Consider the following 25,927-nt stretch of genomic DNA (forward strand, 5'->3'; position numbering starts at 1 on the left):
GATTGTAGTGGAAGAGTTTTTTTGTATCAGAGGACTCAAGGCGCATTTTGTTTGACTTTGTGATGCTGAATTAGCTGACCTGTTAGGTTAAGGTGGAGTATATCATCTCGACTTTGTAGAAGTAGTACTAGAAATAAGTTTTAACTTGATTTGAGTAGTTTTAAAATAAATCTTTAAGTAAGATTAAAGCTGTTTTCTGGATCTTTGATGTCCGTTATGTTTTTGGCATTATGCAGGTCATTTATATTACGAGAACTGTAATGTTTTAAATTGATGCATGATCTTAGTTTGAAATTGTAGTGAATCTCTTTCCGTATCAGCTTAATCAAATGGTTACACAAGCTATCATTCTATAACTCAGTATTGTGCTACAAGGTTGATAATAGAACTTGATTATTACAACTGTCACATAGTTCTTGTATCTACTCACATCAAATCCATTTATGGGAAACCTGACGTGTTTTGCACAGATATGTTCGTTTGGAGCTTTTGGAAGGTGTAGTTGCATTCCATAGTGGGCTGTTTGAAGCTGCTAACAGATCTTTGGTTTCTGCTCAAAGCAAATATAATCAGGTATGTGGCTTGAATTACTCTCCTTTCTTGCTGCAAATGAAACCTTAACAAGCTTATCATTCAGAAAAAGAACTCATAAAAGTTATATTCTGTTTGAATTTGTGCAGGATTTGGGTTTTTTTGCAAGCGACATTATTTTTTACTGCTTTCTATCTCAGCCAATAGGGAGTCCCAAGCATCTGGCGGGGGCCTAAGATGTCCTCGTCTAGGTGGGAACTGGATCTCGAGAGGGGTTGGAATGAAGGTGGGCTGCTGAGGTTGTATTGAGGGTGGGGACAGCATGATCTGGGCTGGGGAGTGATATGTAGTAGTGAGGCCGGACGAGGTGATGAAGGGTGGCTGACTAAGAGGTAGAGGTGATACGAGGGGAAAGTACTGTGGAGCCGTGGCTAGTGGGGCCAGTGGTGAGGCTACTGGAGAGGAGACCTGTGATGATGATGCAGGAGAGGGGGAGGAGAGAGGCCACCCCCTACGCCTCTAGCCTCAAGCCTAACATCCCCCACTCCTGCAGCTAACCTACCCCCCTCCCTCGTAGCTAACCTACCGCTCTCCCCCCCGTAGATAACATCCCCCCTGCGCAACAGCTAACCTACTGTATACCGAACCCCCCCCCCCAACCCCCGCCACCTTTTCATTGACCTACGATTCCAGCCCTAGGTGTGCCTCCCATCATGAAGCCTGCTCCCGCTCCTGCACTAGGACCTGCACAAAGGATAGAGAAGTTAGTCCAAAGAAATGGGAAAAGGTGAAATAGAGACAGACAAAACCAAGAACAACGACAAACAAAAACAGCAAACACAACTGAAACTCGAGGATGTGAACACGTGCTACAATCGAAGCGGACTTGGCTTTGACAACAAAGCAAAGGAAGGGTCCACCTCAGCCTTAGCTTCAGCCTCAGTATCCTCTTCTACTTCTACTTCAGCCCTCGCTTCAGTTTTAGTTTCAGCCCCTGCTACATCCTCACCTTCAGCTTCAGTTTCAGCTGCAGCCTCAGCTACAGTTATTGCCAGTGACATACCCATGACATCGGCTGCTTCCCTCTCCCCTAGGATAGGGGGTTGTCATATATTTTATCCCTCCCTTCCTCTCCCGTTACAGCTCTCTCACCGCTTATGACACCTACTTCGGAGGTGTCATACAGTGCTCCGCATTACGTCTCGACCTTTCTCTTCCCTCTCCCTCTCAGTCAGCCTACGCTCTCACACCCCGTTGGGATCGCCTCATCCATGACATTGTCATCTCCATATCATACCCAACTCACCCAGTCACCACACAACATGTGCCCCAAAGGAGAGCACCTCCAGTTCCACAAATCACTCCACTAATCTCTCAATCAAGACCATGAATCTCTCAATCACACCTAATAGAACCTTCTACCACCTAACCTGGTCACACTAACACACAACCCTTGTACCCCTTGGTAACACCCCATTACATCAATTTGTTCTTCATACCCCTCCACAAATTGAACTCACCCAAGCCATGTGCCCCAAAAGAGAGCACCTCCAATCCCACAAATCACTCCACTAATCTCTCAATCAAGACTATGAATCTCTCAATCACGCCTAATAGAACCTTCTACCACCTAAACTGGTCACACTAACTAACACACAACCCTTGTACCCCTTGGTAACACCCCATTACATCAATTTGTTCTTCATACCCCCCCATAAATCGAACTCACCCAAGCAATAGTACATGGGAAGCGTCATGGTTTATTCACACCTATTAACAACACTCATGTCGCCAACCTGTGACTTACTTTGGTTATGGATCTTGGTTTACAACTGGGAGATTAGACAATGATTATTCAAGAGTGGAGAGGCCCTTATAAGGACAACTGATATAACATGTGCCCCAAAGGAGAGCACCTCCAGTCCCACAAATCACTCCACTAATCTCTCAATCAAGACCATGAGTCTCTCAATCACACCTAATAGAACCTTCTACCACCTAACCTGGTCATACTAACATACAATCCTTGTACCCCTTGGTAACACCCCATTACATCAATTTGTTTTTCATACCCCCCCACATATTGAACTCACCCAAGCAATAGTACATGGGAAGCTTCATGGTTTGTTCACACCTAGTAACAACACTTATGGCGCCAACCTGTGACTTACTTTGGTTATGGCTCTTGGTTTACAACTGGGAGATTAGACAATGATTATGTATGGAAATCCCCATGGGTCCAACAAGGTAAAACCTTAAACATAAGACTAACAATCATTTAAGGGGGACATCCCAAGGCAGAGAACCCTTATTGACCACACACACAAACAACTTAGAAGATATATGGATCATCACCCTTGTCAAGATTGACTTGGGTGGTGAAAGCAGTGAGAGCTTCAACATCCTCTGGTTCTTCTTCTTCTTTCTCTGCTTCTTCCACAAGGTTTGCTGAAAATTTCTTATTTGCATAGCACTCTTTCTCAAAATGTCCAGGCTTGCCACGAAAGTTGCACTTTGAAGTTGGTTTTGATCAAATATGCCCCATTTTCTTTGTAGTCATTCCTCTGTTTAATTTTCCTTTCCTCTTTCAAGAGAGATGCCTCTATTTCCACCAAACTAATCTCTGGTAGATTGGTGAGAGTAGTTACAATAGTGCCATATTCCTCGATTAGACTTTTGAGTAAGATAGCAATTACCATGTCATCATCAAGATTAAACTTGATGCTAATTAATTGAGTCAGTATGCTTTTCATGGAGTTTAAATGTGAAGAGATTGATTTTCCTCTATCCAAGCTGTGGCCTGCTGATATTGCGATAATTCTTTCTATCTTAAATGGTGCGTTGCCTAAATTTAGATTTAGATGCTCGTTTGGGAGAGACTAAAATGAAATCGTTTGGACTTCACAAGCAGTTGTAGCTTGAATGAAGAGATTTGGACTACTTTTTTATTAGCCTTCTCCTTTAGTGCTAGCCTTCGTCATGGCTGAGTTTGCCCTTCACCTCTGGAGTGTAGACAGAAACTCAGTACGAAGAATTTGTATAAATGGATGCTCAAGTATGTGTCAGTGTGTGCATTTGTATGTGTGAGAGCATACTTTTATACTATGGTCTACACCCACTGTTGGGCGCTGATGACATCAGTGGGGATGTCATAGTAGCTAGTCCCTGCTATGCGTGATGGAGTTTATTTTTTCAATCTTATGAGTGACTCTCGTGAGATTGAAACTGCACTATGTTGTGTTTTTAGAGGATGAGTTTGGAAATGTTCCTGGATTCATCTAGGTATATGCTTCTGCTGTATTAGCGGACATGCAAATTTCACCTTGTGAAGTTTTCGTCCAAGTTGTGGCTTGCTGGTATTGCGATAATTCTTTCTATCTTAAATGGTGTGTTGCCCTATCAGCTAGATTTAGATTTAGATACTCGTTTGGGAGAGACTAAAATGAAATCATTTAGACTTCACAAGCAGTTGTAGCTTGAATGAAGAGATTTGGACTACTTTTTGATTAGTCTTCTTCTTTAGTGCTAGCCTTCGTCATGGCTGAGTTTGCCCTTCACCTCCGGAGTGCAGAGAGAAACTCAGTACGAAGACTTTGTATAAATGGATGCTCAAGTATGTGTGAGTGTGTGGATTTGTATGTGTGAGAGCATACTTTTATACTATGGTCTACACCCACTGTTAGTGGGGATGTCATAGTAGCTAGTCCCTGCTTTGCGTGATGGAGTTTATGGTTTTCAATCTTATGAGTGACTCTCGTGAGATTGAAACTGCACTATGTTGTGTTTTTAGAGGATGAGTTTGGAAATGTTCCTGGATTCATCTAGGTATATGATTCTCCTCTATCCAACTTCAGATCAAAGAATTTGATGAGCAAACTAAACTTGGAACACTTCCGCTGTGCTCCAAAGACAATCTCAAGATGACTCCATGCAGCATGAGTAGTCTCACAACTATCAATGGGATGGATAAAAGAATCACTTAATCCAAGTGTAATTATGGCTAGTGCTTTTTCATCCTTAGGGAGTCATAAAGCCTCTCCTTCCCTAGTGGTTGGTTTCTTTTCTTTCCCATTAGCCACATTCCAGATCCCCTTCTTCATAAGAATAAATTTAAGCTCAATCTGCCAAGTATGAAAACCCTCTCCCTCAAACTTATCTATCTTGGTTTTGGAGGCCATAGGGAAGGTCTTACTAAGACTGGCAATGTCTAATCCCTTTACAATTCTTCAAAATGAACCACAAGAAGAAGGCATGTTCAATAACAACTTTCCATGAATACAAAGCTATGAAGGAAATATTGTCAATACACCAAGTAGAATGTTTGTAGGTGAATGAGACTCCCACAAGTCCAATGGCTGAATTCTAGCACTCCAGCATAGTCAGTACTAAAAATTCTTGCAATCAAACTAAGAAGCCCCAAATTTTAGTTATCTTGGTCAACCCTCCAATTCACAAAACTTTCAAAATGTGAACTAAAAAATGAGCAGAGATTGGAGGCTGAAATTCAAGCTGTAGAAGCAAGCAATAAAGGGGCTTTTGCAATGGAATGAAACCTCTTTTACCATAGAGGACCCCCTAGAGAAGAATTGCGCAATGTTGCATCAGAACGTCTGTGAGAGTAGCACCTTTCTTGACTGGTTTTTCTATTTGTTCTCTCTTCGTATACTAGACCATTATTGCTCAAACTTCATCAGCATGCTCCTTGTAGTGTCGCCGAACAGCAGCTAGAGCCATTTAATGAACGGTGGCTCCTACAGGGAGAATTGCACGTTTCTTCTCGGCGGCTGGAAAACATGTCGATACGGGCAAAGGAAGCGATTATTCCCTAATCCCACCTAGCCAAGGATTGTGTCCCAACACAAGGATGCTTCAGCTCAGAGGACGTGGGAAATGGCTCAAAGAATGGAGAGAATAAGCCCAAGCAAATTTTGTGAAAGAGAATGAAGTAAAAGCTTCATTTAGGGAAGATGATGACATGGCACTCAAAGAGATCTCAAAGAGGGTGAACATGGCTCTGATACCACATGATGATACAGCAAGGAAGAATCAGCAAATGAAGGAAATAGACTAGTTTATTCAAGAGTGGAGAGGCCCTTAACTGATACAATGCATGTGCCCCAAAGGAGAGCACCTCCAGATCCACAAATCACTCGACTGATCTCTCAATCAAGACCGTGAATCTCTCAATCACGCCTAATAGAATCTTCTACCACCTAACCTGGTCACACTAACCAACACATAACCCTTGTACCCCTTGGTATACCCCATCACATCAATTTGTCCTGCACCATTTGGAACTGTAATGGTACCTTATGGTCAGAACCAGGAAACTTCTCGGAATCCTATATAGGTTGCGACATAGTCTTTTACATAGAGACACATCAGAGTCCAGAGCGCCCACTACCAGTAGTCAGCGGGTACACATGGGAGTTTGCTTACAAAGATGAGACTAAGATTAGGGCAGTCCTTGATAGACCACCCTTTTGGGAACCATTTCAGTAGAGTAGAGAGATACACGTTCCAAGTTTCTTTGGATCCGGATCCGATACATGGACAGTCGGGATTTGTTTGTTGCAGTATGCTACTTCCCTCTCGAGACCTCCCACTTTGCTAGAGATATTTGAGATGAGGCCGAGACATCTCCATTTGCAACCCTTTATCAGTCCATTGTTGACTTCTCGAGTTGCGGAGAAGTCCTCCTAGTTGGGGTCTTCAACGCGAGGACATGCGCCTGTTAGGTTCCACTCCTCGACTTCAAGGATGATTCCATTCTACTACCAAACATTGACCTTTGAGGGTGCATGTATGCTACGGGTTTTGGCTAATAGACGAGGTCCGGTCACATCTTATGGGTAGGCCCTATTGGACCTCAGCAGGATGCATGATCTCATTATTTATAATGGTCTTGATAGATGGCCCGCCTCAAGTGGTCTCACATGCTTTCCACATGGGAGAGGCTCTAGCGTTGTTGATTACAGGGATCCCCTTGCTTCACATCTCGCATGACTGACTTTATTGTAGCACCTCTTCCTCTAGGGGCTGATCATACCTACTTATTCTTTAGCATTTCACTCCTCGTCCCACAGCACCTTCCATTCCATTGAGTTCTCACTCCACCTATCATGATATACGTTTCGATCGCGACCACTCACCTATTTACTCAGGCTGTTTGTACATACTTCTCACTTATATTGACTTCATATCCCTATTAGAGGACCGTGCTGCCCTGATCACCCGCTCACTATACGAGGCTGCCCTTCACGCTTTCCCTTACACCACCCGCCTAGCACCACCTTGGACAGTACCCTGTAATAGTTGGTACGATGATGAGTGTAAGGCTTTATGCCGTCAGCTCAAATTCAAAACCACAAATAGTCTTCTGAGCGAACCAGAGATGCTGCGCCAGTATCGTCGACTGGTATGTAGAAAGAAACTAGATTTTGTTCGCCTGAACGAGGAGGAACTACTGAACATTTTATTTAGTAAGGACTTTTGGTGGAGATTTCTAGAGGGACGGTCCCCCTCACCACTCACTGATACTCAAGTCTGGTATAATTATGCACGCACACTATATGACATCCCAAATCAGCTAGTCCCTGACCTCTCACATATGCCATGTCCCACATCCTGCACCCTCTTCAGTAAGGGGGGAGTGAAGGATGTCATATGAAACTTCATAATGGCCGAGCGAAGGATCATGAGGGACTATGCACTGAGTTCATTGCATATGGGATTAACCTCTTAGCCCCAATCTTAGCAAAGCTCTTTAATGAAGCTGTTTGTTTGGGGTTTCCACGCACGTGGACCATTAACACTATTTCACCCATCCACAAGGCAGGGGATCCCATGAGCCCGGAGAATTATAGGACCATTATGATTGGACATGTCACGTCCAAGATTTATGCATCATTGCTTGATTCCGAGGTCAACCGATTTGCGGAGTGTCGAGGACTTAGAGCAACAGGACAGGCTGGATTTCGGTGTGATCATGGAACATGGATCACATTCTCACGCTTAGGTGTATCATCGAGGAGTTGAGGGCACGGAAGCAGAGGGTTTACTATTGCTTTGCCTCTACAAGCATTCATTGTAAACCGTCCCACCAAGCAAGTCTCTTCAAAACACAGCCCAAAGCTCACGAGCAAACACAAGAGAGCATGTGCGAACTCTTTACCAGACCAATGTTCATTCCAAGCTCTTTCACGAGCCAATGCACAACTCTTGCTAGCTTTTTGCTCGCTTGGCCACGTGGTTAGCTACACCAAGCACCCTTGACCCAAATGCCTATACACGCAGCCCAAAGCCCCTACAAACAGCCCACATGAGCTCTGTAGTTTGCCAGCTCCAATCCCTACTCTTGCCCGTACATATTGTACGGCAGATCTGAGCAAACGGTTCAGCCTTGCTACTTGAGCCATGGGAGTGCCCTCAGCTGCAGCCAAGAGTACTACATGCACTTTTTGGGAGCCCGTACTATCATCTGTACACAGCCCTTAAGGAGTACCTCAGACTCTATAAGGGAAAATGCAGTGGGCAATTTGTGAAAAGAACTGGTGTAGAATAGGGATCACACTTGACATTGGAAAGCAAAATATCATGTGGAATACATGAATTACATGTGTCTTTGCATAAGACACCTTTGATCCATGATGCATGTTTACTAAAAAAATACAATGCGCTGCTTCTCAGGTTAAAAATTAGTGATTACTTTCTATATTGTAGACACAAAAGCATTGTGTATTATTTAACCATGGAAACAGATTGTGTCTCTTGATAGAAAGGGACACACACATCCATGGTTGTGATTCCCCATTCTCCATTTAACAGGGTGAAGACTGATCAATAATCTTTTGCTACAACATATGTTGTGCTTGCCATTAGCTTTCAACAAAAAACCTTGCTGATGAGCTTTGTACTGCTATAACAGAACATTTTTGTCTTGCCCTAAGGATCCTTCCATCACATACAATTTCTACACAAAATTTTTAAAACATACTGAGGATTGGACTGCATATGTTGTTCAAAGAAGCAGAGAGATGGTGTCCCAGCATCAAAATACCATGTGAATCAGACACATCCACAAACTTGCCTGAAAAGTGTTGAGAAGTCCAAAACCTTCCAGAACTGTTTGATAAGATTCTGTGCTTGTATATCTTGCAATCTACCCCCTTCATACATGTTTTCCCAATCACTTTTTTAACAGGCCCTAATCTGGACTCAACAATTGCTAAAGACTTGATCATTCTTCTAGACCTGTCACGTTTGTTGCTCCAGATATTATTGCCATTTCCCTTTGTCACTGCTCTAGCTCATGCTTTAGTGAAGCTGCCTTTTAGATTAATTAATGAGGGCAGTGCTATTGTGCAGACTTGCGCCAAATAATCCACCTCACGTGTGTTCAACTTTGATCAATTCCATGCACATCACAGTGGGTGACTTGATGGCACATTAGAAGAGGTCACATCAGTTAACCTTATTAGGCAGACAAAGGGAGGTGTGTTAGATTTGACTTGGCACCTGTTCATTTAACAATAGAGAAGGTGCAAGCTCTAGTAATTGCAGAATTGTTCAGAGTACATTTCTTCAGCATTAAATTCCATGTGCATGTGTGCGTGCATTTGTGTCGTGTACGCGCGTGCATGCAACTACATCTATCCAAGAACAAGCTCAAATGCCTCACCTAAAAAGAAGAAATACATAAATATTTTTTCTTTAAAAGACCGAAATGGTCCAACACAATTTATATGAGATTTACCAAATAGGGAGCCTACACAATTTTTTTTTAAAAGAAAGCCTACACACTTCCTGAAGCGAAAATGTACTTAACACCATATCAGAAGCTGATCATGGATAGCATGATCACCAGAATTTTTCAAACTCTGAATCATGGTGGATCGGGGAAGGAGATCTGTTACCTTCAACATCAGAATGCTACCAGGAATACTCATGGCATAAAGAGAACATAGTCGAGAGGAACAGAATAGCACAATGCATGTGATGTGGCCAAAGGAAGGGTGATCGTTAAGCTCTGCACTCTTGTACTAGTTAATACAGGATGGAGTTGCAGAGATGGCGATGAACTTGATGGGCTTTTAATATTATTGGTGGAGTTGGGGGCTGAAGGCTGGAGCTAAAAGCAGAAATTGCCGAAAGTTGTGAGGAGTCTTGGGTAGCACTTGTCCATTGACTCCATACCCATTAGGGAGACGTATGATGTGTGGAGGCTTTGGCTCTAGGAGGGCCATCCCTTGAGGGAGATACAATGGGACCCACCTATGCAGAATTGATTCTTCTTGTACACGACTCGCATTGGTAGACGTCTATAGTTAGCCGCTTCCCCTTGGATCCCCACACGGGAGAAACATTTGTTAGAGCAGTCATCAGGTTCTAATGTCAGTTGTGGATCAGCCTCCGGCCTTAAAAGTTATTCTTCTCCTTTTGGCTGGTTGTGCATGGCGGCCTTCCCATTTGACCTTGCCTGAAGCATACGAGAAGGGATGGTACATGCCATTGTTTTATGGTAGGTGACATGGAGATGATTGTTTATTGTTTATGGATCTGTCCTACAACACAAAGTGGTCGCCCAGGATCATTGCACATGTGCAGCATATCTGACTAGTGTTTTTGTAGGGGATGGTAGCTACTCTGATAGAGGGGTGACACACCTTCATAGAGATGATATCCTTGGGGGAGCGGGAGGATGATTATGAGCCAAGAGATTCATGTTCCTTTAACTGCCCGGCTCTTTGCATTGTTTTTCAATTTATTTAATATAAGCTACTTTTCTCTTGAAAAAGAAAACTTTCCAACAAGGAAACATAACCCATGGTTTTTAGTTATGGAATAGTGAAGTTTGGCCAGTGGTGTTAGGAGTAGAGAAAAGAGCCCCAATACTGGGTTCTAACAGCACTATGTGATGGCTAGATACGCCAGTTGGTTTGAAGTCCAAGCTTAAGCAAAGCTAATGTCTGAGACAAGGAAATAAATAGAGAGATACACCGTGCTGTTGCTCTACGGGATAGTACTCAAATGCAAAGGACAAAAGGGAGATGGGTCCTTGACATGCAACCGATTGATCAGTTGACCATCCGAGTGATGTGACTTGTGTATGTTGTTTGTGGAACCAACTCCGCTGGTTGGCTAAGGATAGAAGAGATGATCTTGGCTGACAGTGGCTCTGGATCGGGGCCTTCTAGGAAGGAAATCAGTGCTAGCAAACTTAGAATCAATTGCATGCAATACTAACTCACGTGAGTAGAGAAGAGAAACTGAGAGAACTCGTATGAAAGACAACAAAGATGGTCACCTTTATTGAAAGCACTCAAACCGAAAATCATCACTAACAGACACACATCCCTACAAGGCTTGTTGCGTCTATGTACAAGAGATTTCTCCCACTTAGCCACAAAGGGCAACAGCATCAAAGACTACATAAAATGAAGATGACGACCACACAGGCTGGCTACAACAAGAAGCCACACATGCCTACACAAAAAGCTCTAAGGTGAGAAATACGTAAGCTCTCCACACAAACTTTTGCAACAAGGCGATCCTTGAGAATAGGGAAGGAAGAAAGAGACGCCATAGATAACCGCCCAAAGAAGAACACGTCATGCAATGAAGCCACGTGTCCATACACTCTTAGAATCCCCACGAGGTTCACCTCATCATTTCTAACACCCTCCCATAAACTGAGTGGGAAGCAAAACTGACTTTGACTGCAAACCAAAACACAAGCATAAACCAAAACTATCGCCATCTAGCCAAAACCTGTCTGTGTCAATAGGCATAATCCATGGGAGGTCCTTCATCTACTACCAGTGAGACAGTGTGTTCATTCTGTCCATGTTCATCGATCAAGCATGCTCTTGAACTACTGCTAGCATCTTTTCCTGCACTATTCTTGCTGTCATAGGTTTTCTTAGCGATATTTCTCTTCATGCCCTTCATGACCACAATAATTTCACTCTGCCATTACCTTATTTCCATTATATCGTACCTTTATTTACCTTTTTCTTTGGCAAGATGTGCAGGCCCTCCATTACTAGAAGCAGCCATCTTTGCTCCTCTCTCACAGTGTCTTCAGCATACTCCAATGTTGTGCTGCCGTTTTTGAAATATCCACATGATGAAGGAACTCTACCCCCAACGCTTTGCCAGTAAACCTAGGGCCTTCTCATTTTTTAGATCTCAAGCCTGCATCTTCTCAAGACCTTGATTATTGACGGGCTTCTTCTTTGATCCAAAGACTACACCCCACAAGCCCTTTTCCATAAAAAGCAAATGCAGTGTTTCCAGGAGGGGAAGTTTCTGCCATCAAACTTGACTATGGAGGTCTCAGGTAGACAGACTTGGAGTTCTTGGAAAGAGCATCCATAGCTTGGATTTTACTGGAGAAGAAACTGTCCACACAAAACTGCGAAGATATCGAGGGTGTAACATGCGGGGACTACCAATGCGGAAAATATATGAACATACAAGGAGAACTGAAGCATGAGAGATACAAGAGATCTACCTAACTATAGTACTCTGCTTCATTTGTACATAGTTGCCAAATCGGCATATACTCCCCTTAATACAAAATGTGGGGGATGGAGCTATGTTGCAGAACTAGGACGCTCAAACCTCGCTCATATGCTGGCTGGAAATGCTACTGGAGGCTGGGAGCTGAGTGCCCAAATGAGGGGCAATCATATGGGGGCTGGAAAGGCCAATTTTGGCCGACCCAACCAGCCTGAACTGGCCGCCGCCAGTTGGTTGGTTGGCTGGTCTGGTCGGGCTCTTTGCCCAGCCCTAGGGGCTGACCAGGAGGGGGTTGAGGCTGCCTATTAAAGGTGCCTCCCCCATCCCACTTTATGTGCCTTTTGAGGCCCCAAATGGTGCCAAATCTTCTGCGTAGGGAGCTGCGATTGGCTGACAAGGTAGCGAGTTGTCACTACCACCTGGGCTTGATCTTGGTGCATGTGACAAAGGGGAGGAACTTTGCTTCTCTGTCTAGAACTACGTGGTCTTTTAGGTGCTTTAGGCACTTTCACAAGTTCAAACCTTGGAGATCTCTCTTGTGTCCTCAAGAGCATCGACCTGCTTTGATACCAATTGTTGGCAAACTTAGAATCAATTGCATGCAATACTAACTAGAATCGACAAAAGAGAAACTGAGAGAACTCGTATGAAAGACAAGGAAGATGGAAATCTTTATTGAAAGCACTCAAACCAAAAATCACCACTAACAGACGCGCATCCCCATGGGGCTTGCTGCGTCTGTGTACAATCCTACCACTTAAAAAGCCAACAGCACCAAACACTGCATAAAATGAAGATGATGACCTCACAGGTCGGCTACAGCAAGAAGCCACACAGGCTCACACAGGAAAGCTATCACTCTAAGGTGAGAATCACACAAGCTCTCCACACGAAATTTTGCAACAGGAGCAACTCATCCAATATGTAGACTGCACGAACCGCCTGGGAGGACATCGTTCAGGATGCCCACCGCTGTGAACTTGATATCCGCCTATCAGATCACGCCGCCAGCACCTTCCTGAGTCATAGCCAGCGAGCCGTGACGCTAAGAGCTGCCTCCTAGCTGCAGCCATGTGTGAGGAAATGCCTAGGGGGACCAGGTATTGGTTAGGGAAGGTAATGCCTAGGGCCAGGGAGTGTAGTGACAAGCCTCAAAGGGGAGGTCTACACACTTCTAGCTAATATATTTGGGAGACTTGAAGCTATATATGCTAAGGGGCTTCCCCATTAGCACATTACATTCGTTTATCTAGGCCTTGGAGCCTATGCAGAGGACAGTCTTAGGGTGTTTCTTGATTTCACGGAAAATTGAACACCCATCGATACTTTTAAGGGTGAGCTTGGGTAGCTCTTTTGTGTGGGTGGGAGGTCATCAAGTTAATTTACTGAGTTCTCTGTTGTTGTATCTTGCAAGTGTTCAGCTCAAGCTTCCCAAGTCTGTAAACCTATAATGTGAGCTCCTCAGTGAGATAGGCCCCCATCTACATCACTAAATGTGGACTATTTGGCAGGTGAGGAGGGCCCACCCAACCGAGAAGAATAAAGATTGATGTTGAACCTGATATCTTCGCATGGACTTGGAGCCTTGCCCTTTTTTATCACATTTCAAGTGCACTCGTAGATTACGATATTGCAAATATAATACATGTTTCTCGAGAGAAGTGCAATTACAAGGGCTTATCCTTCAAGCCATTTAACCCCCATCATCCCAGGAGAGAATAGATACAAATTCCCTTGGACATCATCATCTTTCCATATTTTTCTTATTTGGGAACAAAATTACTGAATTTTGTTACACTTAAATACGTCACCTGCAGTCTGTTGTTGAGGTCTTGATTGAGTACCTTCTGTTCATTTTTCTGTGTACAGCTTCAAGTTTCCAATGATTCTTTGGCTGTTCTTACTGGAATGGGCTTCACTACAAAGGAGTCGCAAAGAGCTCTTAGAGTTTCAGGACAGGACATTAATAGTGCTGTTGAGTTTGTGATGGAAGAAAGAAGAAAGAACTCTGAGAAGCGAGAGGAAGATCGACGCCATCAACGACAGCGCAGGCAGCTTTCTATGCTCTTTCCTTTTTTTAAATAGCTTATCATGCCAATGGAATAACAGTTCTCGACTGTATGTTGACTTCCTCATGCCCAAATTTCAATGAGCGAATTTCTTTCTGTGATTGCGAAGACATGGTGTGTAACAGGGAGCAGAAGCGGTATGGTATGACACCAACTGGGAAGGCAGTTGATCTAACAAAACTTGAGGAGCTTGAATCAATAGGGTAATCCTTGAATTCCTTTGGATCTGAGATCTGGCTTTTATTTATTTTAAAACTGGGAAGGCAGTTGTTCTAACAAATCTTGAGGCTTTTGTATCAATCTTTCTCTGGACCTGAGATCTGCTATTTATTTTCTAATTTGTTTGTTTGCCTAAACTGTGTGTGAACATAACGCCACTCTGCACCACCAGGTACGAAAAAATACTAGCGGCAGAAGCTCTTCGCCAGAGTGACAATAACATGCAGTCTGCCTTGGACATTCTTACTGATCCTGGAAGAAACACTGCCTTGCAGGTGATGTGAATCGCTTCTATAAATGAAACTTTGGATGATACATTCTGTTCATTTTCTGAATTTACCAATCCTTGTCAACAAAATTATGGTGTAAGAAATCCTAGATTTACTATATTTAGAAATGTGCCAAGGAACAGAAAGGAGACTGAAATAGCAGAGAACAAGGAATAATTGTATTGCTTGAATGTCTATAGGATAGATGTACTGTGTCATCCATACAATTGGGCCTCTCTTATATAGAGAGTGAAGAGTCACACATGAAAAGGTGTGTACTCCAAAGGGTATGTGCATGAAGAGGTGTGTACCCCTTGTGAAGGGTGTGACCCTTGATGAGAGGGTACATTACAATAGAAATGTCTCTTCAATAGAGTGTCTCTTGTGAAGGGTTGTGCCTCATAGGAAGTGTCCCGTCGAAAGGGCAAGGGTTGTGCCTCATAGGAAGTGTCCCGTCGAAAGGGCATACCCTTCCACAAGTTTCCATTCATCAAACCATCCATAAGTCTAGAAATAGAGAAAGGAATACGTCACAGATCGTGACATCCCCTCCCACTCAAAATAAGACCCTGGTGGAGATAATGAACTGATGTAGAAAATATCACTGTAAATTCTGAAAATACTGCTGTAAAATGTCAGGGTACTGCTGCAAGTCTTCATCAGATTGCCAAGTAGCGTCGGAGTCGTCCAGATCTCGCCAAAGAACAAGGAATTCCGTGATAAGTCGATGTCGAGTCTCTCACTGTCGATGGTCCAGAATACGCTCAGGAATAAGGAGAACATAATCATCTTCGATTTTTGGGACATAATCCCCTGCAGGAGGAACTGCTTCATCGCCTGGAATGTACGTCTTTAGCCAAGAAATATGAAATGTTGGATGGATTTTACCCCATGATGGTGGTAATTCCAATTTGTAACTTAAAGGTGAATTTGTCTTGACGATCCGGAAAGGTCCATAGTATCTTGGTCGCAACTTAGGAAACATAGACTTAACCGTCTTATAGCGATGTGGGGCTACAAATAATAGCACCATGTCACCAGTGTTAAATTCTAGGTGACGTCTATGTTTGTTGGTAGACCGTTGATACCGCTCTTGCGCTTTTCGCATATGATCCCTGACTTGGAGTAGAATGTCTTGCATTTCTTGAACTAGTTGATCAGCTAAGGCCACTCGATGTTGAAGTACACAATTTGTTGGTACAATCGGAGTGTGTCCATAAGCTGCTTGGAATGGAGTCATGCTGATGGCACTATGGAAAGAGTTATTATAAGCAAACTCAAGGAGTGGTAGATACTTTTCCCAAGCTGCTAGGCGTGACTGAACATAATGTCGAAGCATTTCTTCCAAAACTTGGTTGACTCTTTCAGTCTGGCCATCTGATTCTGGGTGGTAGGCTGAACTGAACAGTAGAGTTGTACCCTAAGATTCGAACAGTGAAATCCAAAAGTGACTGGTAAACTTAGGATCTCTGTCGGATATGATATTCTTGGGCAATCCATGGTGTCGGAAGATGTGTTGTATGAAGAGTTTGGCTATGTCCGGAGCCTGGGCATTGCTTTTGCAAGCAACAAAGTGTGCCATTTTGGACAATCGATCAACAATTACCATAATCTGAGTGTTACCTCTGGAGGATCGTGGTAGTGTTGTAATGAAATCCATGGAAATACTTTCCCACCTTTCAGTTGGAACTGGAAGAGGCTGAAGAAGTCCTGTTGGAAGTCGTCGGCTTGCTTTCATTTGTTGACAAGATAAGCAAGATGTAACCATTTTGATGACGTCGCTTTTCATCTGAGGCCAGTGGTATGTTGCACTGAGTAACCTATAAGTCTTGTTGATGCCTGGATGGGCAACATAAGGAACTACATGATGCTCTTTTAACAAAAGACGTCGAACATCCTTGTCATGTGGTACACAGACGCGATCTTGATAGTACAGAAGGTCATCCGTATAAGAATAGGATGAGAAAATCTTCTGTTCGGAAGTAGAAGGTTGATCTTTTGAAAGAACTTGTACTGCTGTGCCGAAGTCTTTATCATTGAAATACTTTCGTTTGAATGAATTCAGAACATCCACAGATAATATAGAGATGACCATAGCTGATGCTAGAGGTAACCTGCTAAGAGCAATGTGCAACTACATTGCGTAGTCCTGGAATGTACTCAATGGTCATGTGAAAGTTGGCCAGAAACTCAACCCAGCGTGCTTGTCGAGCGTTCATGACTGGCTGAGTAAAGATATACTTTAAAGAGTGATGGTCTGTTTTGACCACAGAGTCGGCTCCCATGAGATAATGTTTCCAAGAGCGATAAGCATGTACAACGGCAAGAAACTCCTTATCATAAACCGGGTATCGGGTTTGGATATCAGAATGTTTATGGCTGTCAAAAGCAATAACTCTGCCTTCTTGCATCAAGACTGCTCCTATAGCGATGTCGAAAGCGTCGGTCATGACCTCAAATGGAAGGTTTGGGTCAGCAATAGCCATAATTGGTGTGGTAGTGAGTGCTTGCTTGAGTTGTTGGAAACTATACTCTGTTTCGGGAAGCCACTGAAAAACTGCTATGCTTTTCAATAATTCAGACATAGAAGCTACGATTTCGGAAAACTGATAGACCTTTGTATGATAGAAGTTTGCCAATCCGAGAAAAGAGCGGACATCATGAACATTCTTAGGAGTAGGCCAGTTTCGGATTACCTCGACCTTCTTGGGTCTTGAAGAACTCACTCTTCTCAATGTTGATGTAGAGAGAATTTGCGCAGAGAACTTCAAAAACTTGGTGAAGATGTTGTTTGTGCTCTTGTAGGGATCTGCTGAAAACGGGGATGTCATCGAGGTAAACGATGACGAACTTATCGAGGAAAGGCGTGAAGATGTCGTTCATTAGTGTCATGAATGTGGCCAGGGCATTGTTTAACCCAAAAGGCATGACCAAACATTCATAGTGTCCATACTTTGTTCGAAAAGCTGTCTTGTACTCATCGCCTTCTCATATGCGTATTTGATGATAACTTGCACGAAGATCAATCTTTGAGAATTGTGTTGCATGTAGAAGTTGATCGAAGAGGTCATCGATGCGAGGCAATGGATACTTGTTTTTGATAGTGAGCTTGTTGAGGGCTCGGTAGTCGATGCAGAGGCGCATTGACTTATTCTTTTTTTCCACAAGTAGTACAGGAGATCCGAAAGGGCTGCGAGTGGGCCGAATGTGACCTTTGTCGAGTAGTTCGGTGACCTGTCTTTGGATTTCTTCATTTTGAGTGTAAGAAACCCGATAAGGAGGTTTCGACGGTGGATTACTGCCGGGAATAAGTTCAATTGGGTGATCCACTGGTCGTTGAGGCGGTAACTACTTTGGCAATTCATGTGGAAAAATATCCAGGTAGGGCTGGAAGAAAGGTTGGTTGAGGTATTTAGGAGGATCCTTTGTTGGTGTCTCCTCGATTTCTGTAACCAATAGAAGTGAAGTCTTTACTTGACGTTTACGAACCCACTTCTTTACTTGTAGGGCAGAGGCAACTGGGATTGAAGGAGAGTCCCTAGAACCAGTTAGCTCAATAAGTTTTCCCTGGTGGACAAACTGGATAGTATGGCTGCGAAAACTGATTGATGGATCATAGTCGTAGAGCCATTGTTATCTGAGTATGACATCGTACCGAGAAAGAGGCATGATGTCGAAGTTCAACTTGTCCGTATAATATTGGATGTGAAAAGACAAGTTTTTGATCCTGGTGTTGCACAAGAAAGTAGTTCCATTTGCGAGTTCAATCTGATAGTCCATGAGACTAGGACTGGTGGTCAACTGAAGTTTGTCGACCATAGAACTAGCTAGGAAATTATGAGAACAGCCACTGTCAATGAGGATAGTAACCGTTGTTCCACGAATCGATCCTTGAACACAAAGTACTTGGGTGGCCAGGGAAGGTTCGGGGTTGCTGGCAAGGCTCAGGTGGATGGTATTTGCCATTCGAACAGCTTTGCCTTTCTTGTCTTGTGCTGGGGTAGCATCTTCTGTTTGGGAAGTGCTAGGTTCCATATTGGAATTTTGCTTTGGTCGCTTGGGACAATCGAACCATCTATGGTCGCTTGTACAGATGGTACAAAGTCCTTTTGTGCTGGAGTTGTTCTTCTTGTCAGTGGCCGCACCTTTATGTTGGGGATGTCGGTAATGACTTTGTGAAGAAGAAGAGGCACGATCCTTGGAGGAGTGCTTCTGTCGGAATCCAGCATATGATTTCTGAGTCTTCTGGGGATCTTGAGACTGTTGCTGACCTTGATTATCGAAGTTTTTTCGAAACCTGGTGTTATCTTGAGGGCGAGCGCCTTTGGCCATAGTAGAGTTTTGTGTGCGATTAGCACTCTGCTTCCCTTTTGCGAGATTGACTAGTGTAGGCTTCCGGAAGTTTGATGTCAAGTCTTTTAGTTTTGGAAGCTTGAAGTAAACGGCAGAGGGCACATAGTTCAGTGTTTTCTACCTCTAGTGGGAATGAATCCGCATAGTCGTCTGGTTGCGTCACGTCATCCTCTGTATGTGTGGTACTGCGAGACTCTTGAAGTTGTTGAACTTTCTGGACCAAGTCGGAGATGCTGTCCTGAAGTTGAGATATTTGAATTTGCAGTAGTGAATCGCCTTGTACGTTGACTTCAGGGGTCTTTTTTGGACTTGAGTCTTTGATCTCTGGAGAGGCTTCACGCGAGCGTTGCGACATATCGGAGATCCCTGTGAGAAAAGCGCGAACTTGCGCTCTAGTTTGTACCATTCCTGGAAGAAGATTTGGGCTGCTCCCTGAGGTTGCTCATGTTGGAGGGGGTAGGCGAGGTAGGATGGAACCACCCGTGGATGTCTGGTAAAGGAGGTCCTGTCTGAGGTAACACTGGTGATGCCGAAAGGGGTGTTACTGCTCGTGAGAGTACAGGAATAGGTTGCAGAGTCCATGGATCTGAGAAGGAATAAGGAGCTACTGTCGCAAGTGGAGGATATCCAGGAGGAGTGCCTTCAGAGTGTAAATATTATCTTGGAGAAGGTACAACCTGTATAGGAGGATATCTGGGAGATGAAGGAGGTGGAGAGTACCCTGGAGATGCCGAAGGTGAGGGGTAAAATTCTCTCCAAAGATGGACAGCAAACTCTTGAGGAATATCGGGTTCTGGGTATCTTCGTGTCTCGTGGAACACAACCTGTACTGTGCTGAGGAAGTAATGTAACTGAGGTCATGCAGAAGATATAGGATGTGGTCCAAATCACTAGGAGGGCACGTGACACAGAAGACCCACGATGCAAAAGCTCCGAAATGGGTTGGTTGTGCAATCTGAACACGATATTGTGTGGTAGATGATGCCTGAGGTGTCCTTGAAATGCCGGGTGAATCACCAAGGGTTTCCATGCTTTAAGGGAGGTTCTTTCATTTGCTATAATTGGAGAATGACAAGAGAATCCTTAAAAGCAGAATGGAAAGACCAGCTGGCAAGGAGAGCAGGCTATCAATGGCGCAACAGGCTGTAGGTACCCGATTCTGGATCGCAATAGAGGCTGGCACACCAGGCTGGTGCTGTGATGGCGAAAATCTGTTTGCAGGCTGTTTTTCGACCGAAGGGCTGGCTGGTGTGGTGCTCACGTTGCAGGCTGGAAAGGAGCAGGGCTGCAAAGGGCAAAGAACCTGGCAGCGAAAAAGGCGAGGGCTGGCAGCAGAAATGACACGGCTGGCAGCGTGAATGGCGCGTGAAAGCGGCAGCAGGATGCGTGGGCTGGCAGCGAGATGGCGAGGGCTGAAGGCGGGCAGACCCTGCGTGGGCTGGCAGCGCAATGGCGAGGCCAGGCAGGGCAGCGAAAAGGGGCTGCGCTCAGCGAAATGGCAAGGCTAGGGGCTGCGCAGGTAGGCTGCGATATGGCGAGGCTAGGGGATGCTGCTGCGTGGAGATCTGTACGGTGCAGATCCGTACGGAACAGGGCTGAGGCAGGCTGCTGCTGCGTGGAGATCCGTACGGTGGAGATCCGTACGGAACGTCAAAGAGGTTCACCTCTTTTTCGTTGGGGGCTGCCTAAGGTTGGGTAGTTGCCCAAAAATTAATTGGGGGTTTTAATTAACCCTAGGGTAGCTAGGGTAAACCTAAGGGTAGGGGCTGGGTTTTTTTCCATTTTAAGCCCTCTAGGTACCCTTTTATAGGTGCTTGGTGCCTAAAAGGTGTGCCTATTCGAAGGGGTGTGACCCTTGGAATAGGTGCACCTTTTCATGAAGGGGTGTGTCCCTGTTTTTAAAAGGGGTGTCCCTACATGAATAGGTGTGTCCTTGTGTCCACGATGGGGTGTATCCCTTGAATGAGGAGTCGAGGCTCTTCATCAAAAGGTGTGTCCGATGGTGAAAAAGGTGCGTCCCTTGGTTTTGGGACAGCCCAAGCACCTGAAAAGACACGATTTTTGTCGTGTCCATTCACATCAACTTGTGATGTGTGGGAGATGGAGAGGCCATCGATGACTTTAGGCAAGGTTGGTGCTTAAAATTTTTACGCTCATCCTCTCCATCTCTTCCATGCACAATGTGCACGGATATCTTTCTAACGGAAAAGATGTATCAGATCGGCGCTAGAAGGTGGGGGGCATTTCCTACAGGCAGGAACGAATTTTGCTCTGATACCACTGTAAGAAATCCTAGATTTACTATATTTAGAAATGTGCCAAGGAACAGAAAGGAGACTGAAATAGCAAAGAACAAGGATTAATTGTATTGCTTGAATGTCTGTAGGATAGATGTACTGTGTCATCCATACAATTGGGCCTCTCTTATATAGAGAGTGAAGAGTCACACATGCAAAGGTGTGTACTCCAAAGGGTATGTGCATGAAGAGGTGTGTACCCCTTGTGAAGGGTGTGACCCTTGATGAGAGGGTACATTACAATAGAAATGTCTCTTCAATAGAGTGTCTCTTGTGAAGGGTTGTGCCTCATAGGAAGTGTCCCGTCGAAAGGGCAAGGGTGTGCCTCATAGGAAGTGTCCCGTCGAAAGGGCATACCCTTCCACAAGTGTCCATTCATCAAACCATCCATAAGTCTAGAAATAGAGAAAGGAATACGTCACAAATCGTGACATATGGGCTTGCACCAAGAATCTGTTCCAACCACTTTAATCACTTGGTATCGTTTAGGCATGATGAAGAGAACACTGATACCTTTTGAATTCTGCTATTTTTCTCGCAAGTCGTCCTTAAGGTCAAATCTTGAGAAGGAATGTTTTTTGTTTGAGGATTTTTTTGAAAACTTAATCGACACTAACAATGATAGCATAGCAGCAACCCTAGTGAATGAGAACACCATTTGGTGTTGGGTGACACGTGGAGCAACAATCCATAATTTCCAAGTTCAAATTCTGAGTAGGATTCCATCCTTGGTGTCAGGGACTAAAAGTGCTCCAGTGTATCGGTCCGCTAGTCTCTAGTCAACCGTCAGTGTGAAATGCTTGAACATATTAGTCAATGGAAGATTTTCTGTTTTTAATTAGAAATATTTTCTGTAAATACTATACTTCGGTTTTCTATTCACATAGTGCTGTGTTTTCATTAACATGGCAGTCCACATTAGTGCCAATGAGGCAGCGACGGCGTAAACGGTTAGATGAAGTTGCGCTAGAGGAGCTGATGGCTATGGGGTTTCAAAGAGATCAAGGTTTGCATGGAACCTTGCGAAGTTGTTTGCAATGACCAATTTAAAATTTAAACTGAGTTTTTGGCTTTATCTTTTATGTTTCTTGAAATAGCAATTCAAGCTCTGCAAAATACCGAAGACAAAAGCCAGGCCTTAGATCGACTCCTTCAGGGGCCTGCCACTGCAGAAGATACCACGTGCTCTGGGGAGAGTTCCTTGAATTCTGATACCCCTAATGAGCACATGACATCAGCTGAGGAGCAAAGCACAACGACAATTGAACCTGCATCGAGTACTCGAGATTCAGAGATGGAGGAAGAAATTGCTGTTAATTTGACAGGCGATCCATGGGCAGACTATGATATTGATGTGCACCAGGAGGGAGAAGCAATACTTGAGTATGTTGAGCTGCTCAAGTCTAGGACTGACTTATAATTCTCCTTAAATTGTTGTAAATACGGTTTTATGGGATTCAGTGACATTCAAGCCTAGCAATGCCACCAAAAGAAATCAGATTTCTATGTTGTCCTTCTATCTCTGATCAAAAGTAGAAATTATTGTGAGCTTATAGATCGGATGCACCACTTCATTTTTGTTCCGAAGTAACATAGAATATCACCACTATCAGGAAATCTGTACAATTAAGTTGGAGGAGTGGGGGAAAATGGATGGGATTCTTGATTAATGTGTATAGCTTTATTAGGGTTTTTGAGGGCACATATCTGGACCTCCTTTCTTTCCCCCATTTTCATCTGGGTTGAGCCCTCCTACCCAACTCAGAGGTAAAGGTCGAACTGGTGGGTGAACACAAAAAAAAAAAAGGTATCGAAATGGAACACTCCAAGCCAAGGCCTTAGTTACTACGACCCCCACAAGCAGACATTCCTACTCGTCTATAACAGCTCTTACCTTGGTCCTTTTTTAGAAGACTTATTATTAGAGATTATTTAACCAGTACATGAATATTTTGGGACCTCAGGAGTATATTTTCAATTTACAAGAGGAGATCCAAGAACTAATGAGATGATAGTACAAGAAATGCAAGCATGGGCAACCAAGCAGTTTTTGAAGAGGTAATACAACAATATAACAGGACTAGTTTTTCAAGACACAATAGGAGATCCGAGAAATAATGAGACGATGGTACAAGATATGCAAGCATGGTTCGAGCGAGGCAATGGTGTAAATTTTGACATTCTAGTATAATGGTTTATGTTTAAAAGTATCATGCACTACTTACTTTTACGGGGTTGTCCTATCCATGATATTGTGAGTAATTGGTTGTCTTACATACAAACAACAATTTCAAAAAGTAATGTTTGGCAATGCTTTTTCAAGAGTCAAGGAGGAATGGAAGAAAGGCCTCAGGGTATGTGCAAGACAAAATCAGACAAAATTTTCTTGTGCCATTGCCGTTTTCAAGGCAAAAAGTATTAGGAGGAGCAGCCTTCGGAGGCTCCTCCTTCCAATTTTATTTTGGCCATAACTTGGGCGATAGGACTTCGAATATGGTCATGTTTGTAGTCAAAACGATTCGAATGATATGAATGGAGTCATTTCTTAAGTTAGAGTATCAAAATTCTATAACTTTTAGAATTTTTTATACTTATGTTTGTTTCATAAGAGCTAGACTTTATCAAACTCTATATTTTCTTATGACCATGGAGTTTGTGGGTCCTTGGTTTCCTCCCTCCATCCTCGAGGTTATGGTCATATGAAGGTGATCCATAATGAGTTAGCATAATGGTCGTAAGGTGATCAATAAGTCAAAATTGATTGCTACTATAGTTTTAGACAAAGTTCCAATTGATCATCGCTCGAACTCTAGGCTTGCTGAAATGCAGTCTCTTGATGTTTTAACTTACTCAATATGTGACAATGTGCACACTTGTTAGTAGATGTTCCTAAAGCCAAAGAGCATAGAATGACGAGAACATGGATCCATTCATGAATACATTAGTGTATGGGTACTTCTACACAAATGAGGTTTTTGACACTATTACAAGCATCATTTTTGTTTCTTAGAGAAATGAAAAACTAATGGGCATATGTAAAGATAAGTACCACAAGGAATTAATCAACTCAATGTCCATCTTGGAAAAATTAAGAGTCCACACATGCTTGAGAGATTGAGCTACTAGAGAGTTGCAAAAGTAAAATCCTCCTTGAGAGAGATGTTCCAGTTGAGATGATTTCCCTTAGAGTTTTTAAAAGTTGATCCAAGAGTGCCATTGCATCTCATGTAAGAATGTACACATCTTGGAAAGCTGCATTACAATGAATGACAAACTTGGTAGACTGAGGAAATTTATTTAAGGGATTATATAGAGGATGTTGCATTGGGCGACCTTCCATCCAATGTAGAGATCTAACTTTTCCCTGTCAATAACTCCTATCAATTTTGGCCAATTGAAATCAAGCATGTGGTTGCATCCATTCAAGTGTGTGTACATGAAGTATCACAAGTATATCTCTTTCAATATACGAACAATCATTATGGGTATTTTCTATAGGTATGTGCAATGAACATTGACAAAATCGTCTTGTTTGTGAATTTGCAATGGGAGACCTCCAATCCATGCAAGACTCTTCCATTGGTGACATGTTATATCCATTGCAAAATAAGCTCAAACGGAGGGAGAAAGTGACATGAACATGTTATGGATGCTTCCTCCATTAGAATAGGGACTTACGGCCCATAGCTCCTCCTTGGGGGATTCACTCTTAATAAAAGGGGAACGTCACCTGCCTGCATGAACTTTAAGAAAACCCCCTATATATGGTCCGTGTAGGATGATAAAATGCCCCTATTTAAGCTTATAAGTGTATCATTAAAAGTATATTATGTCCCCCCTTTCCTTAAATCTAATAACACCTCATCGATATATATCAAACCACCTTCAAATATTTGCAATTATTGTTTTCCCCACAATGTTCTAAAACTAACCGTAATTCGGGCTTAGTTTATGCATACACTTGGTACATGATCGATAGTCAAATGTGTATGTATATGCTCGTTTCCTTATTTCTTATCTTTAGGGTACTAAAAGTTATTAGTAGTTCCCTCAAAACATCACCCCCATTCCCCCTCCCAATAAATGGCATTCAAGACCCCCTAACTTAAATTTAAGATTGGAAAAAAGTAAAAGGGCCTCCACCCCTAATGTATAAGCTTAAGCCTCCTCTCAAAAAACCCCCCTATTGTACACTCAGAGGATATCATAAGTTTCCCCTAGGAGCTCCTCATAATGACAAATCCTATTTCTTGATAAGATATGTCTCTACTATAGTCATTGGTAACCTAGTTTTCAATGTAGTTTGACTTCGTGCATCATCATTTCTATTGCCAACATAAGACATAGAGGATCTTAAGGCTAGTACGTAAACATAAAATAATGATTATAATATACATAGTACACTATTGGTCTCACAAAGTACATGCTAGTGGATATTGGATCAATATCAAGAGTGATTACTGATTGAATGAAATTTCTAAACATATAACAAAAACACAAGACCAAGATGATCTAGCCCTTACCAACCACACACCTAGTCAAGAGGGCTGTTATCAAGGTAAATAGGCTACCATATATGTATTGTCTCCACACCCTTGAATATAAAATTGCCTACTAATTATGTAACTATGCTAATAATCCATTATACTAAATAGGGTCCAAATTA

The 25,927-nt window shown here is 43.2% G+C and overlaps 1 protein-coding gene across 1 annotated transcript in view; it reads left to right on the forward strand.

Annotated features, from left to right (window-relative positions):
- NUB1 (ubiquitin-associated (UBA)/TS-N domain-containing protein) overlaps positions 1-23,421 on the forward strand; it is a 46,550-nt gene extending 23,129 nt beyond the window's left edge. The window contains exons 6-11 of the mRNA XM_087389974.1: positions 471-573; positions 13,924-14,105; positions 14,249-14,326; positions 14,515-14,617; positions 22,174-22,267; positions 22,359-23,421. Of these exons, the coding sequence (XP_087246100.1) occupies positions 471-573; positions 13,924-14,105; positions 14,249-14,326; positions 14,515-14,617; positions 22,174-22,267; positions 22,359-22,681 (883 nt within the window). The 3' untranslated portion in view covers positions 22,682-23,421. The remainder of the gene's footprint in view (positions 1-470; positions 574-13,923; positions 14,106-14,248; positions 14,327-14,514; positions 14,618-22,173; positions 22,268-22,358) is intronic.
- Positions 23,422-25,927: the final 2,506 nt, after the last annotated feature.

This window comes from Dipteris shenzhenensis, chromosome 18, assembly GCF_047967505.1.
Source record: "Dipteris shenzhenensis isolate YYH24624 ecotype China chromosome 18, Dip_SZ_1.0, whole genome shotgun sequence".
In the NCBI taxonomy this organism is placed as follows: domain Eukaryota; kingdom Viridiplantae; phylum Streptophyta; class Polypodiopsida; order Gleicheniales; family Dipteridaceae; genus Dipteris; species Dipteris shenzhenensis.